Below are 16,426 nucleotides of genomic sequence, written 5' to 3'. Positions count from 1 at the left end.
AAATTCTTTCGTTATTCGTTCCTATGATAATCCATAAAGGTATGCGTGAACGTCGGCCGCGAATATTCACGCGCAAAATATCTACCGATCAGTCATACAAAGGCTTCGGGACTAATTAACACATTTGATTCAGCGATATAACAAAGTATAAAGAATCGACCGGAGTCAGCCGCGTCAGTGGAGGTCAAGAAGACAGTAGCGTGCATTCAGAAAGATGGCAGGCTTCCTGATGTGCGCAGTGCGTTTTCTATTTTTATTTTATATTAATTCGATCCTTGTGTCACCTGGTCTTACGAACAAACTAGTGCAAACTGTACCGGAGCCTTTAATTCAAAGTGCCTTGAATTCTTTGAACGAGGATTCTCCGACGCATCACACGTACAAGGGCGGTAACCTGATTAGTGCGCAAAAATTGGTATGTGTGTTCTTAGTGCACTTATTTGGAGAAACATATTTCAATTGTCATGAAAACTTATTAAACTGATACAATCAGTAGTACATGTTCTCATATATATCACCGTATTCATATGTACACTAATAATTGCCTACATATATGTTCATTTTTCAGGATGAGTCCCCATACATAGTATATAGACTCACGTTCGATTTAACTCCTGTGTGCAAGGAATCATTGGAACCTTGCCCACGAGAAGCATGCACCGTCGAAGTGAAACAACACGAACTAGGAGACATAAATGTTTTACGAGAATCTATACAGTGTATGTATTTGTATCCCCAATTACCACAGGATGAGCCAATGCAAATACAAGAAAATAATCAGGAACAGGAGCTTATTGAAAATTTGGATAAACAGATTGTAAATAATCAAAGTGTCGAATTGGATCATGAGATTCAGAAAACTGGAGATCACAATGATAAACCATTCATTGCTATGAGAGCTACCAGTCCCAACTATTGTCCAGGATGTCCTTATGAATTAAATCCAAATTTACCTGGAGTAGCTGCTTTTCGAGAACAAGTGTCAAGATCAATGGACGAATTGATCCAAAATGACTTCAAGCACAAGGTAATTGACGTTATTAAAGTAACCCGTGCTGTTCCACCTTCTACTAATGTAATACAGTATCAACTCTTGTTACGCGTGGGAGAATCTGATTGTTTAAAGAATGCAATAGAACAGTCAGACTGTTCTATACAAATAAATCTTCCTGTGAAGACATGTTTGGTAACATTCGAGGAACAACCTTGGCAACAATCTAGTCGTAAAATTACAAAGAACAATTGTACTATGGATAACAGTAAAGACATTGAAGATAATATTAATTCTTATTCAACATTAGGTGTTGAATCGCTTGTAACACCTATACCTAACAAACAAGAAATCAATGTTGAGAAAGCTGAGGCTTTAGAAAACTTGAAAGATATTCTTGACAATTATAATTACAATACAACTACAGATGTACAAGAGCAAGAGGAATCAGAAGTAACAGAACATCCTATTGTGAAGGTTTGTCTAAACAAAAGTGACAATGATGTGAAAGCTCAAGTATTTGAAGATAAAGCTAAAGAATTTCGTGAGTTTTTAAAAGATTTTGATTTGCCTACAAGGGAAGCAAAATCAAACCCCGAGACAAATAAAGAAGAAGTTAAAGAAGAAATCATTGTACCAAAAAAAGTATTTGCAGATTCTGCAACGAATGAGTCCCGCAAACTGTTTAGGAGTAAAAGAAAATCTGGTCTTGTCGGTGCACCTAGTAATACAAATGTTAATGATCCTGAAATAGTGGATGCTGTAAATAAAGGATTGCAGAAGCTCTCAGACAATTATCGAGGTACAAATGAGCCTATCATCACAGAAATTTTGGAAGCTTCGAAACAAATAGTATCAGGAGTGTTATATAAAGTAAAAGTTAAAGTGGGTACAAGTACATGCTCGAAAGGTGCAAAAAATAATTGTCAATTGCAGGAAGAAAGTGAGATTCAGGAATGTTTATTCACTGTATGGTCTCAACCATGGATTGATCATGGCTCTCCAGAAATCACGGTCAACTGTGATTTAAACAATCGACAAAAACGATCCTTACGGGGTGCTCAGTATAGTCAGAAAATGTTGAAACTGTCTGAGGATATCAAAAACGAAACTTTTTCTGAGAGTCTTACTTCAACTTCAGATCAATTTCAGTCCACTTCTAAACCAAATGTAGATGAAAATTCACCAAATGAGGTACCCTCTGCAGATAATAACTTGCAACAATTACTTAAGAGCCAAAGCAAGCATGATCTTGTTGGTGCATCTCAAAGTAAAGACGTAAACAATCCCGAGATACAGAATCTTGCCAATAAAGGATTACAAAAATTTTCCGAAAATTCTGAAGGCACAAACGAACCTATAATAGCAGAAATTCTGGAAGCTTCTCAACAAGTAGTATCAGGATACTTATACAAAATAAGAGTTAAATTAGGCGCTAGCACTTGCCCAAAGGGCGTTAAAGATAACTGTCTGTTAAAGAAAGACAGTGAAATTAAAGAATGCTTGTTCACGATATGGTCTCAGCCATGGAAAGATAATGGATTACCGGAAATTGCCATTAATTGTGACTTAAGTAACCGACGAAAACGGTCGTTGCGGGGTTCTCAGTATGTTGAAAAAATGTTGAACATAAGCAAGAATGTTAAGGAGGAATTTATGTTTGGAAATTTCATCAATGAGTACGGGAAAACGTACAGTTCAGCTAAGGAAAAACGAAATCGTTTCAAAATCTTTCAAAGTAATTTAAAACTTATCGAAGAACTGCAGAATCTGGAACAAGGAACCGCTAAGTACGGTGTTACGATGTTTGCAGACTTAACACTGAAAGAATTTAAAGCACAGTACTTGGGCCTTCGACTTGATTTGAAGCAAGACAACGAAATACCTCTTCAAGAAGCTGAGATACCAGATGTTGATTTACCACCTAAATTTGATTGGCGTGATTACAACGCGGTTACGCCTGTAAAAAATCAAGGCCAATGTGGATCGTGTTGGGCATTTTCAGCTACTGGAAATATCGAAGGACAGTATGCAATTAAACACGGAAAATTATTATCACTATCGGAACAGGAATTAGTAGATTGTGATACTTTAGACGATGGATGCAATGGAGGAGAGATGGAAAATGCTTATAGAACCATAGAAAAGTTAGGCGGTCTCGAATTGGAAACCGATTATCCTTACGATGCCCAAAATGAAAAGTGCCAGTTCGTTAAAAATAAAGCCATGGTAGAAGTTGTCTCTGCTGTAAATATTACGTCAAACGAAACAGAGATGGCACGATGGTTAGTCAAAAATGGTCCAATCGCAATTGCAATTAATGCAAATGCTATGCAGTTTTACGTTGGTGGTGTGTCGCATCCATTCAAGTTTGTATGTGACCCCAAAAGCTTAGATCACGGCGTCCTAATTGTGGGATATGGCACAAGCAGTACGTGTTACAAGTTTTCAATTTAATTATGCTAACGTGTTTGTACCATATAAATAAACCTTCGTTTTTATTTTTCCAGAGTATCCCCTCTTCCACAAAGAATTACCGTATTGGACCGTAAAGAATAGTTGGGGCCCACGATGGGGCGAAAAAGGCTATTATAGGGTGTATAGAGGAGACGGTACCTGTGGATTAAATACAATGGCTACGAGCGCTATAGTAGCATAATGAAAATATTCATGAAACTAATGTCTTTCATAATAATATTTAACTTACTTTAAATAAAATTATTTTTGTTTACTAACGCAATACGCATGTTATATGAACTTTATCGCTTTGATTACGAACAAACGATGAAAGGCTCTCTTGCAAAGTCACAAACTTGCAACAAATTAGATGGGAGTACAGAGTTTTCCACAGTTGTAATTACTTAGAAACATAGTAAGGCTTTCGTAATAAAAAAATAAAGAAATACTTGTTACAATAATTTTGTGTGTTCACATTATACTCATACCCCGCTATAACATTTTATACTTGCCTTTCGCTGAACAAAGAAGTAACAGAATGAATGTAAAACATTTATCGCTGGACATTTTATGAAGATAATGCACAAACACATTATTTATTCACAAAATTATACGAAGTAAAACATAATTCACAAAATTAAAATTATATTCTCTTATCTTGACAATTACAAATATATTACCTTAAACTTCTGAATCAATACAAACAATTCACTATTACCGCTACAACTTGTTTGCATAATTTTTTGTTTCGTTTATTGCAAATTATAAAAATTCACATACGGAAACGATGTACTATCACGTATGTGATTTTTGTGCCGATTTCAAACTAAATTCAAATCCTAGTTACAAATGCGAAAATTACAACATACAAAATAACATGCATCTGTAACTCAAGAATTTCAATGGGTACCAACGATCATTCTCTACAACCGAACATATATTATGGAAACCCAGTCGCGCCTCTCGGTTCGCTCCTTTATCAAAACTGTATCGACAAATGTTAACGATATTCCGTGAATATGTCACAAAGTGTGCTTGCGTGAAATTTCTAGGGCATTCAAACTCTAATATATATACATATATATATATATATATGTATATATATATATATATATTCTACCGTCTTTCAAGCGATACGTTTGACGCACGCTAGAAACTATATTACCATAAACTAAGTACGCGCGAAAAGAAGAATTCTTGTTACAAGTTAAAGGCAACACTCATGAATTACTAATTCCCTGTCGAAGAAATAACGTCACGGAATAAAAATATCAAAGCATCAAAACGTTGTATCCCGTTAATCTGACGCGGATACGAGATATCTTGTAATATGATGTATATAGAAAACATTGAACATAGGCGTTACTTCACTCTGGTGGTACTGTATGGCATTTTTTTCTTTTTTTCTTTTTTTCTTTTTGTGAACTATGTTATCATGTCACAATTGCGACGGGTATATTTATCAACGGTCGTAAATTTATTAGATTCTCTATACTACTGTGTATTACTTAAAAATACATTAAGGACAGAAGTCATGCAAAGAATCGGTTGGTTGTATTGAATAGGGAGACACCAGTATGATGTGTAGCATTAGGATTCGTGTCAGGTCGCTGATGTGTCATTGGAACTTTAAAGGATTTCATTTCCCTTTTCTCGTCGATCATCTTCGAACGAAAGAAGAATAAGATTGATAAAATGTACAGTAGACACAGTAACGTAATGAAAGCCGATAGAGATAAAACATTGGGTAGTCCACTAGTAATAATTGTAAGATCCCCACTGATTGTAAGGTCCATATGCTTGAGGTCCACCTTGTCCGTATTGCCAATTATAATTGGCATAATTAGGGTCTGACGGGGGTGGGTACTGTTGATAGCCCTGTTGATATCCACCTTGTCCGCCGTACTGACCGCTCTGAAATTGCTGCTGCGACTGATAAGGTCCGCTCGGGCCGCTGGTGTACTGATACGATGACTGTGAACTGACAGAGGGCGGTGGTGGTATGCTTGTCTGGTCACCGGTTTTAACTTTCTTTGGAGGGGAAGTATCTCTGAAACACATGGAATTCAAAAGTTATTTAGTAAGTTTCATTCATGACGATGTATATTCATTATTACGTTGGCTTTTCTTGCAACAACGCGGTACTTACGCTTTGGTGTCGTCGCTTTTCGTCTTCTTCCGTTCCTTTGCCTGTTTAATGCATTTTTGGAATTGCTCATGGGCTTTTAACACTTGCCGAATATCGGGACTGAAATCCTCAAGGAATTCTACTTTACGCTGCGCAAAAAGTACACGCTGTTCGAGATCGGCATGCTCCCGTTCTATGAACATATCCATGTACCCTACAATTTCTTGCGTGTCGACTGGGGTCCTTTGCATTCCCAGATCGATCAATTGCAAATAGAGTCTCGGATTATCCTTGTCTTTTTCTGTAGCCTTTAGTAATACTTTGATCGCCTTATCCACGTCGTTTTTGACTTTACACAAGAATCGTGCATACTTCACTGCGATATTATTTGCGATTGTTCTATTCTTACTATTACTAATGTAACTTTCATACAATGTACAGGCTTTATCCAAATCTCCTCGTCTACGTTCCAAGTTTATTCTTCGATATGCCACTTGTAACATATTTGGTAATACATTATCAATGTTTTCTAATATGCTTGCTGCTTTCTCAAAATTACCCTGGCCCTCTTCAAATGTCGCCCACTGTAGATGCAAATTCGGTTTCTTCGGATGATGCACCATACAAGCTCTCGAATAGACGTCCCTTATCTTCTCGACGTTATCACCCTTCAAGGATTCTAAATAGCGAACAAACTACAAGAAAAAGAAGAAACCATAAGTATTTCTCAGGAATCTAGAGCATCGACTAAGTTGGAATGAACCTCAAAGATACTTGACTTACCCGCATCCAGAACTCATCATACAGAGCACATGCTATCAAACACCTTTCGAATAAGATAATTATCCGGTTCTGATCTTTTTGCTCGATTTCGAAATCTAAATACTCTTTCCAATTCTTCAACTGACATCGTTCCAAAGGTTTCACGTGGAAATACGGCCTTTTGATCTATAAATATAGATTCGAACGATAAGTGTGAACTGTCCTTCCCTTATGAACTATTTTACACGCAGTTTATGTATTGTATTTATACTTACTCCTTCCTCGAAGGACCATCTCGCGGCGACTGCGTTGATATTCGCTTTGTGCATTTTACGCCTGCTACTAATGATTTTCTCTCTGATAGCACGAGTTTCTTCGTCGGTCGGTGGAAGCTCGTGCGGTGGAGGTTCTTCTCCAGGTGGTGCATCATCTGCCGCAGACGTGGTGCTGCTGTCGTCAGATTTCAAAAGTGCCTTCACCTCGGCGCGCAACGCGAGGAAATCGTCAACGCTCAAAATACGGTTTGGTAAATTTGAGGAAACGAATTCTTGAAATGCGTCGAAGTGGGAAATGTAGCCGAGCGTGGGAGTACACAGCAATCGATCGTACAGTGCTGTTACTCTGCTAAGACGTTTGCCTTCCAGCTCCCATTTTATGTAGCTTTCCCAAAGACGATCAGATCTGAACGGTAAAAAGATTAGTTGCATGTAATATTAATATCCTACAGTCGAATGCATTATACGTCGCATAAAGTCATAAGTAATTCATACCTGAATTCGAGACCACACGCCTGAATAGCTCTTTCGTATTGTTCTCGAAGCTTTTCTTCATCCTTTTCATAGACAGTTTTGCAGTGGTTGATGTAATGGAGCCAAAGGTCGACACTGAGCGAAATAGCTTTCAGACCTTGGTCGAATACCTGTAGTAATGATTTGCAATCACATTTAGAACAGTTTACAACTGATTGGGCTGGTGGCGGTTTTTCCTTTTTTTTTTTTTTTTTTTTTTTTTTTTTTTTTTTTTTAGCTTTCGTTAAGCATAACGGTTTTTAGCAACGTATACTCACATATCGTACGCGTACTGTAAATAAAGAGGTTTAATTAACACAGAGATTGCAGAGCATTGTGCATTCACCTTAAAGTCAAGGAGTGTTCCAATCTGGGTGCCTCTGTGTCTTCCGCCACTTTTTCTTGCTCCCTCTCTGGCACGTTCACGTCCTAAGTCTTTGTTTCTGACTTTGATTTAACACCCAACCCAATCTTACTTACATTAAGTAAGGTACCGCATCTTATGCTTAAGTTACAATACTTTCTGTAGTAAGCTATGTGTACAAATGCTTACAGTAAATATTACACACAATTTCTTGCATGATAAATATCGCAAATTGAAATCACTAGCCTTCGCTTGACTTACGTATCATACGTAGAATATCGATATAAACGGTATAAGTAAAACAGTAATATTCGCAATAATATTGTAGATATCACAGAATAATTAAGTAACTAGCTATTTGGTAAACGGAGAGAGTCGTATAGGTGCCGCAAGACGTGCTAGGCTGTTGGAAGGGAAAACCATATTTACGTGCGTGCACACTGCCCACGCGTCTTCCTAACTCGAGCTATTTTCATTAGATTTCGTTAATTAAATGATATAATGAGAGATAGCCTAATAAATGTGGTAAACGAGTTGACTCACCCTTTGGACATTTTCGGGGTTCCCCTTCTTCTTCTCGTAATCAGCAAACTTTCGCCAGTAACCGTAGCAATATGGATAACGCTCCAAAAATTTGGTATAAGCTTCACGAGCAGCTTCCGCGTCATTCTGCAAGGAACGATACATTTCAGTATATGCTGTTTATGATAACTTTACATGGTTTCGGAGCTTTCCTACTTACTTCTTGATCAACGTACTGAAGAAGATACGTCCATCCTGTGAAATCCGATGGATCCTCATTAACCGCTTTCCAATATTTTTCTAATTCTGGTAGAGTCTTTTTCTTCGGTGATGCAGGTTTGATTTCTTGCTTATTGTCACCGGTATCCGCTTCGGCTGAGAGTGCCACCTTTTTGGCCGGCGTTTCATCATTATTTTCAGAAGTCGGTGAACTAGGATCATATTCTCCTTCTGCGTTCAACTTACGTTTGTCTGCAAACAAACGCAACGCATTGGTAACGAACTCTTGAATTGTTACACGTGACTCATCGTTGAACTATACTTACTTCCGCCTTCCGCTTTATTTTTCTTTTCCGGAGTTTTACTCATTGCTTTTATTCCGCTTTTCTTCTTCTTTTCACCGTCTGGCGGCAATTCATCTTCCGAAACTGACTCGGTTTCTCCCAAATCTGCAGGAGCTGCTGCTGGCAATTCTTCATCGGACACTGCTTCTGTCTCAGGCTCCTACAAATCCCAAAATTAAATATTATAAATCGCATATGTTATGCGTTACTCAGAACATACCTTTGCTGTGGCTTCGGTAGGCAATTCATCTTCTGATACTGCTTCTGTATCGGGTTCCGTTTTCTTAATAGCACTTTGAGGTGAGCAGTCCTCACTGACATCCATCTCCTCTGCGATTTCCGTTATTTCCGTTGTTTCCATATCGGGCAACTTTTCTATAACAGTCTCCAGAACTTCCGATACTTCGTGCTGAGAATCATCTACTTCCATAACTTCAATTCCCTCGGTACCTTCGGTTAAAATGGTTTCAGACTCGACTTCCTCTGTCTCTAAAATTTCTGTTACATGTGTTATAGGTTCTCCATCGTCAGTTATGACTTCTTGGAAATCTATCAATACACGTTCATTCGTCTCGTCGTTGCTCATATCTTGACCCTCCATATCTATTTGCTCCTGTTCACTTAATATTTCAACTTTATCCATGCTAGCCTCTTCTATGATTATATGGTCCGACACTACATTAGAATGATCCTGACAAACAAAAACATATATATTAAGTTTCAAAGAAAAAAATACTCTGTATAGTCGTTCTAGGAATTGGATCAAATCACAAGGCTTTTCTAATGCAGACCAAAGGAACTGTTACATAGTTCATCAAGTTCTACCTTATTTTGCTGACTTTTAGGCACAACTCAACCTACATTTCTATGCCATCCTCTATACACGTTACTTACAATTTCAGACTCAGATGTGTCTAAGCCTGGTATGGTTTCTTGATCTCCTTCTATGTGTACACTTTGATTCATATTAATCTCATGAACAGTGGTATCAGCAGAATCATCTAGTTCTAAATGTAATATAGAAGATTCATCCTCATTGTGTGGCTGTATTATAATATCACCGAATCTTTGCACCCCATTCTCTGGAATGCTTTCCATAATAATCCCCTCCTGCAATACGGGTTCCTCCTCCTGAAAAAAGAAAAGCATGAATGATCAATTATTTTGACCAAACATGCTGTCGTCTTGCAGTTCGGCAATAACGGGAACTATCTATAGCATTGTCGTCGGAGCTTACGCACCTCGACCTCTTCGATTTCTTGCACTTTTTTCGGCGAACGTGTCGCTCTTGCCAGAAGTTTCTTCACAGGCGATTTCTTTGCCACCACGGTGGTCTTGCGCGTACGGCCGGACCTTGTGCGTCGTACTGGAATAAGCATGAAGGACGAATGAAAAAAATAATTGGAAAATGCGGGCGGAATATTTACACGTTACATGCGTGCGCGAGACGCCATTCGCTTAATGGCGGGTTGCAGGCCATCGCCGAGCCGCCGGGTCCTTAGTTATCGTTGTTACGTTTTCAAATAATCGGATAATTACCAAAAATATAAGATCTAATCGCGGAACGTTAAACGGAGTTTATTACAGGAAGATTATTTTCTTACCGGGTTCATTTAAAGCAATCTCGTTTTCGTCACCACTCGCAGACGACATCTTGCCTCGATGCAGTCTCTGGAATGTAAAACGTAGAATTGATGAAGAAGAAAATGGCGGAAGGCCAGTAGCCCCTCTGTACGTTATTCTTGTACTAACATGAGTAGTACAAAATTGAGACTGATTTATCGTCAGTCGAAAAAGGCAGATCACTCTAGCGTCGCATCCAAAAAGTACCGACAATCGTGAAATGTGACTAGTAATCCGAATGTTTTTCCATAGATGACACCACGAGACTGTTTGATAATATTTATCGATGCGTATTTAAATACATAACTGCCGCTACAAAAAACAATTGTCAATGAATTAAAATTGCTCCAAGAGAATAAAAAACATTCTAACTCTCACTTCGGCTGGTGATTGTCAGATTGTTGAAGTGAGACAGATGAACTCTATTTTCACGGTCAGTGAATTGATATACAAGGCCCATGAGGTTCTATTAACTTCGTTGATTATTGTTTGAACACATCAAAATTATCTTATCTGCAGTGAATTCGTAATTTAGCTGCAAAATTCAATTGGCTCCCCACTCTAACGAAAATGCATCTAATGTATAGGTAAGCATCTTAAAACAAAGATCTTCCTGTCTCCTTCATTAATAACGTATCCAACATCTTTTACATACGCTTGTACACAATTTGTTTTCTATTTTTGAATTATGAATGAAAATCCTACGCGTACGTGTCGCGTGAAATTATAATAATATTTAGAAACGAGGAACATCAAAATATACGCATGTGCAAGAAAAATACGGTGAAGAGCGCAAGTGCACCGGATAATCTATCTTCCGTGAGTATACAACCGAAACGCATCCAATACCACTATCCTCTATGTATATATTTTTGTATACGTGATTTTGTAAAACAACACGCAACGGTGTACATAGATCAATGTTATTATACATTGATGTTCCAAGTTAAACACGAAGCAAAACAAGCGATGCTGAAGAAGACCACGAACCGCTCGATTTCGTTTATAATCCGCCAATACCGAGGATCTCGGAATCCCGAGTTTTCTCATTCCTTTCATTCGTCTTCTTCGAGGGAGATCGCTTCGGATAATAAGCCGATAATTTTTCGAAAGAATCGTTCGTTGAGATTCCGAGACACATTTTAAAAAAGAAAGAAGAAAATGGTGTAAAACCGGTTGGTTGATAGTCGTTTTCCTTTTTTCCCCGATATTCACACGCAACATTGGGAATGTCGGAATGTCGTTTAGCCCGAATTATTTCACACGATAACAAGTGGAGTTCATATGATAGAAATTCGAAAATTTCGCGATAGGAGATGTCTTACAGTGATGGCGGGCGTCCAATCCGAAAGTTCGGCACCAAGTCGCCGAAGAAACTTTGCGTGACCAAGAATGAAAGTAACGACAAAACTACAACCACTATAAATTGTAACAACCATCATCACAATCATTACCACCATAATCATCGCTTTCTCGACACCCCTCAGCCGTCAGTACACAAACGCAATCTCTACATTGTTTCTTTTCCCTTGATACTGCTTTTCAACGTTCTGAGAACACTTCTTTATCAGTTATTCGTGGTATTTAAGTATTTGTATACGTCCACGTCTCAGTTGATTCAACGAAGACAAGCATCCAAGCAGACCTGCCAATTGGAGATTGTAGTTGGTCAGAAGTCCACTGAAAGCTTGAATAATAATCTGAACAATTCTGGACAAACAGAGAACGAGGGAATGTCACAAGTGCCCAGAAGACCTATAGGTCCTGGCCCTGGAGATCCGTTGCTTGCTAAACAAAAACACCATCATCGTAGAGCTTTTGAATTCATAAGTAAGGCATTGAAAATCGATGAAGACAATGAAGGTAATATATTGATAACTCGTTTTGTTCTTTTTGTAATTACACTAAATTTATATATCTGTTGAATAATCTTTTTAGGTCAGAAAGAAATGGCGATTGAACTCTATAAAAAAGGTATCGGTGAATTGGAGAAAGGAATAGCCGTAGAATGCAATGGTGGCAGAGGAGAAGTATGGGAACATGCTCAAAGACTGCACGAGAAAATGCGCACCAATTTAGCAATGGCGAAGGACAGACTTGATTTTCTTGGTTTGTAGATTTGTATAATTAATAAATGTTACATTTCTTGAGCTGTTTCAGTCTTTTGTCGAATAAAAAGCACAGCTTGCACTTGATATCGTTAATGCAGACTTCTCTTTTGCGGTGACTTGTTAATCTCAGATTAAGTCCAGACAACAGCTTAAGGAATAATGTACAGTTAATGTATCTGGCATGCTCATGTATTAATTGTTTATAATGTTTACGGCGTATGCGTGCGTGAGCGTATGTATCTCTTATGTGTGAACGTACATCGGCGTGTACGCATGCGCGCGTTATCTACCTTTCTTTGATAATTTTATTTTTGGCACAATATATTTTTTTCATAAGTGGTGCGAATATTAATGTATAAATTAGTAGCCAGACTTCATATAGCAGCATTTCTAATAGCTGTTCGCGATGCTCATTTCATACTTTAATACTAGTCGTATAGGTAAAAATTCTGACAAAACTTGACAATATCTCTGAGTTCAATCAGTACTTAGCCATTTAGCCTACTGCAGCATGGCAGAGAATGTTTTTCCTTTTTGTAGTGAGTGTGTGTGAGCTGAAAAACATGGATATCTCCAATGAATATCACGGTCCTGGAAATAGAGTGGACACCGAACATCCAGGAAAGAATCTGAGGGCCCGTCGCAATATACACACATTACAAACAACTCGATCTTCTTTAAACACAAATCATACAAAAAACACAAACAGTACACAAACAGTGAACATAGGGCAGAATACAAGTACCCAAATTCCCAAGTTAAGGCCTCGTTCACCAAAAAACTATTGTGCCCATTCTGAAGGTACTGTTTGTCTGATGTTCTGGGCTTACATGCAAACTTTCCTTGTAAATTGGTTAAAATAATAATAATAGTCGCTTCGTTGAAAGTGTTATTTCTATTTGATCTTTAACACAAGCATTTATATTGTTTTCCAATGTAGTTCAAGAGGTAGTAAATGTAGACACATTGTTACATCGACTCTTACATTTGCAGTAGCTTTGCTCTAGCATAGTTGCATAGAATAGTATAGTATAGCATAGTATTTATTTCATTAAAACTTTTTGTAAGGTAAGATTACTTATGTATACACAAACAGAAGTATGTGTATAAAGCAATTATATTAGAAAAAACTAATTAGTCCCTTGCACGAATATATGCTTTGTACAGAGATTGAAACTTTTTGTTTAAAAGATTTATTTAAAGAACACATTGATAACAATGATTTTAATTTAAAACGAAACTAAAACACATGTGAAAAACATACATCTGTTTACTTTTATACATTACATTTAATATTCAAATTTTCTAATGAAGCCTTTTAATGTCAATATATATTCTATAGGTATTATAATACACTTGTAAAATATTAACAATATATTAAACACATTTCAAGATTTCTATATTAACTTCAGTTACATCATCAACAATACCATTCTCTAAGTTTTAACATGTATTTGTCTTGTATTTTATTCTTTGCAATAGTTCCTCTACATTAGATTTGTTGAGAATTTTTCAAGTATGTCCATAATTAATTTTATCTTACATTTTCATTTCTTATACTTTGCTAATTTTATGATATTGTTGTAGCATCTGGAAGAAAGTTATCCGTTCCTGCAAAAAGAGTCGGTACAGCTATAAGTAAGAGTCAAACATTACCACGCAGTATGGGTCGTTCGCCACCAGTTCAATCTTGCCATCGAGTTACGCCTATTAAACCGACGTCTACACCGCCCTCCGTGAAAAGACAATTATCTGTACCTGGAAATGGTTCGCCTATAAGGAGACCAGGCACGCCTACTGCAACAAATAGTAATAGAGGAACGCCTACTAGAAAAGTACCTATTTTAAAGGGTGTGGATCCAAAGCTAGCACAAGTTATTCTTGATGAAATTTTGGAAGGAGGGGCAGCGGTACATTGGGAAGATATTGCTGGCCAAGAGGTTCGTTATATACATGTCATATTTATTCGTTACTTAAGAAAACAATTACTATGCTTTATTATTTTTCTTTTTTAACAAAACAGACTGCAAAACAAGCGCTACAAGAAATGGTGATCTTACCATCATTAAGACCAGAATTGTTCACTGGTCTGAGGACGCCTGCAAGAGGGCTATTACTATTTGGTCCACCAGGAAACGGAAAGACATTACTTGCGCGTGCTGTGGCTACCCAGTGTCACGCCACATTTTTCTCAATATCTGCTGCTAGTCTTACGTCGAAATACGTTGGTGAAGGGGAGAAATTAGTGAGAGCTCTTTTCGCTATTGCGCGAGAACTACAGCCATCTGTGATCTTTATCGACGAAGTAGATTCGCTATTAAGTGAACGGAAAGATAACGAACATGAAGCTTCGAGGTGGGTTTTTCTCCGATTAAATATCAAACGACATAATCGACATTCGTTTAATAAATGATTACCATTCAGGCGGCTGAAGACAGAATTTTTAGTCGAATTTGATGGATTACCGTGTAATCCAGAAGAAAGGGTACTCGTTATGGCTGCTACGAATAGACCTCAAGAATTAGATGAAGCTGCTTTAAGACGATTCACGAAACGAGTGTACGTCACACTGCCGGATTTGCGAACGAGAATCGTATTATTGAAACGACTATTAGCGAAGCATAGCGATCCACTCACATTGGAGGAATTAAATGAAATGGCAGTTTTGACCGAAGGTTACTCCGGTAGTGATTTAACGGGTTTAGCAAAAGATGCAGCGCTTGGTCCTATCAGGGGTAAGTTAAAACTCCTAAGCTTTTTGTATTTATATTTTACCTGCGCCATTTTATCGTTGCATTCAACTCAGACGGACTGTGAATGGATATTAGTGTTTAGACCAGACAGTCTTAGCAATTCAAACGATCACTTAAAGATTGTATTTATATGATTCTCTTAAAATATTACATGTTTAAATTGTGCAGAGCTCAATCCAGATCAAGTGAAAGAACTGGATCTTAATTCTGTGCGCAACATCAGAATGCAAGATTTTCGTGATTCATTGAAAAGAATTCGTAGATCAGTATCGCCAGCGAGTTTGGCCGCTTACGAGAAATGGAGTTTGGAATACGGTGACGTAAGTCTGTGATCATTAAGAAATAGCTGAAAAAGCACAAGGCTTTAGAAAAATTTCGTTAGACTGTCGGCTATATAGTCCAACAAGAAACAAGAGAATGTGAGGTCTGTAATGACAGGAAATATACAAAAGTGACTTTCTGCGATATTAATTATTACAGAATGTAAATACACCAGCTTCGACATTTTCTAAGTTACTTTGTAAATGGTAACATATATACGTAGGAAATAAAATGTCACGATAAGCGAAAGGCACTCTTGTTATATATTGTTTTTTTAAAACCGTATTACAGCCACGACACTGTAATAGTAACAGCTTTATGCTACACACACACACACACACACAATATATATATACACATACATATTCCATACGTATATATGTATAATACATTCCATACTCCATCCAGTTATCAGGTATAGTGGATTTAAGTTTCACACGCGGCAGTGTAGATTTTAGACTTCCAATATCTGTAGTTACACACCCTATGTTCAGCGCTGTTAATGTGCTTTTGTCTGTTTCCATTATAGGAGTCTTCTAGTTTCTAGTTTTAAGTTACATTTTCCTCCATTGACGAGCTTTCATTTTGTTGAATTAATATTAATATTTTCGTGATAGTTAAGTAGGTATCCAAAAGGATGAATTATTACAATAACACAAAGAAGATACAATCCTACAGTTAACACTTAGAGTATGCACTTTTATCACCTAAAAAAAGGATAATGTAAATATTTAATCAAGCACAATTGAGTTGAAGTGGAAGACTGTATTTGCACATGAAACAGCACACGTCCAGTCAGATAATAAAAACAATTAATGTAATCGGAAATGAATGGATTAGTCGCGGACACGTAGTCAAAGTTATTGAATAAGAATAAAAGAAATTAGTAGAAATTCGAAAGTACCTTGTTACAAGCACGTGCAGATTACACGGGGGGGGCACGTAAACGACAGAGGTTTTGGAATGTAAATTTTGTAACGAATAACAGATTTCACATAATTTCTATGTAAACATGTCTAAAAAATATGAATCACGTTATGTTT

The 16,426-nt window shown here is 37.4% G+C and overlaps 3 protein-coding genes across 4 annotated transcripts; 2 read left to right on the top strand and 1 right to left on the bottom strand.

Annotated features, from left to right (window-relative positions):
* The first annotated feature begins 189 nt into the window (after positions 1-189).
* On the top strand, positions 190-3,970 carry LOC107194650 (putative cysteine proteinase CG12163). The gene is made up of 4 exons (XM_015584302.1): positions 190-415; positions 569-2,048; positions 2,199-3,422; positions 3,502-3,970. Exons 1-4 carry the CDS (start codon positions 215-217, stop codon positions 3,648-3,650), a joined length of 3,054 nt encoding a protein of 1,017 aa, XP_015439788.1. The 5' UTR covers positions 190-214; the 3' UTR covers positions 3,651-3,970.
* Positions 3,971-4,076: 106 nt separating this feature from the next.
* LOC107195033 (pre-mRNA-processing factor 39) lies at positions 4,077-10,247 on the bottom strand. 2 transcript variants are annotated; one of them, XM_015584793.1, is made up of 13 exons: positions 10,180-10,247; positions 9,817-9,941; positions 9,470-9,706; positions 9,026-9,266; positions 8,796-8,950; positions 8,558-8,735; positions 8,233-8,483; positions 8,034-8,159; positions 7,109-7,257; positions 6,614-7,019; positions 6,360-6,524; positions 5,598-6,271; positions 4,077-5,498 (listed from the first exon to the last, which is right to left on the bottom strand). In XM_015584793.1, exons 1-13 carry the CDS (start codon positions 10,226-10,228, stop codon positions 5,204-5,206), a joined length of 3,051 nt encoding a protein of 1,016 aa, XP_015440279.1. In that variant the 5' UTR covers positions 10,229-10,247; the 3' UTR covers positions 4,077-5,203. The 2 variants fall into 2 exon arrangements, with proteins under 2 accessions (XP_015440279.1, XP_015440277.1); XM_015584791.1 differs by having other exon boundaries at positions 8,796-9,266.
* A 705-nt stretch (positions 10,248-10,952) lies between these two features.
* On the top strand, positions 10,953-15,869 carry LOC107194679 (spastin). The gene is made up of 6 exons (XM_015584336.1): positions 10,953-12,061; positions 12,137-12,307; positions 13,897-14,249; positions 14,333-14,664; positions 14,734-15,044; positions 15,231-15,869. The coding sequence occupies exons 1-6, from the start codon at positions 11,515-11,517 to the stop codon at positions 15,392-15,394; spliced, it is 1,878 nt and encodes a 625-aa protein (XP_015439822.1). The 5' UTR covers positions 10,953-11,514; the 3' UTR covers positions 15,395-15,869.
* The last annotated feature ends 557 nt before the right edge of the window (positions 15,870-16,426 follow it).

This window comes from Dufourea novaeangliae, unplaced genomic scaffold (assembly GCF_001272555.1).
Source record: "Dufourea novaeangliae isolate 0120121106 unplaced genomic scaffold, ASM127255v1 scaffold8, whole genome shotgun sequence".
Classification (NCBI taxonomy): domain Eukaryota; kingdom Metazoa; phylum Arthropoda; class Insecta; order Hymenoptera; family Halictidae; genus Dufourea; species Dufourea novaeangliae.
Note: the sequence above shows the minus strand (reverse complement) of the source record. Positions and strands in the feature narration are given on the sequence as shown.

What these genes read in the sequence shown, in the direction of transcription:
- LOC107194650 (XM_015584302.1), top strand. Translation starts at nt 215, where the DNA reads ATGGCAGGCTTCCTGATGTGCGCAGTGCGTTTTCTATTTTTATTTTAT. An exon ending in ACAAAAACGATCCTTACGGG is followed by an intron (nt 2,049 to 2,198) that starts GTGCTCAGTATA and finishes TACCCTCTGCAG; the next exon opens with ATAATAACTTGCAACAATTA. An exon ending in TGTGGGATATGGCACAAGCA is followed by an intron (nt 3,423 to 3,501) that starts GTACGTGTTACA and finishes TTATTTTTCCAG; the next exon opens with AGTATCCCCTCTTCCACAAA.
- LOC107195033 (XM_015584791.1), bottom strand. Translation starts at nt 10,228, where the DNA reads ATGTCGTCTGCGAGTGGTGACGAAAACGAGATTGCTTTAAATGAACCC. An exon ending in CTACCGAAGCCACAGCAAAG is followed by an intron (nt 8,736 to 8,795) that starts GTATGTTCTGAG and finishes TGGGATTTGTAG; the next exon opens with GAGCCTGAGACAGAAGCAGT. An exon ending in TTCAGTACGTTGATCAAGAA is followed by an intron (nt 8,160 to 8,232) that starts GTAAGTAGGAAA and finishes CGTTCCTTGCAG; the next exon opens with AATGACGCGGAAGCTGCTCG.
- LOC107194679 (XM_015584336.1), top strand. Translation starts at nt 11,515, where the DNA reads ATGTCTTACAGTGATGGCGGGCGTCCAATCCGAAAGTTCGGCACCAAG. An exon ending in AAGATATTGCTGGCCAAGAG is followed by an intron (nt 14,250 to 14,332) that starts GTTCGTTATATA and finishes TTAACAAAACAG; the next exon opens with ACTGCAAAACAAGCGCTACA. An exon ending in AGCGCTTGGTCCTATCAGGG is followed by an intron (nt 15,045 to 15,230) that starts GTAAGTTAAAAC and finishes TAAATTGTGCAG; the next exon opens with AGCTCAATCCAGATCAAGTG.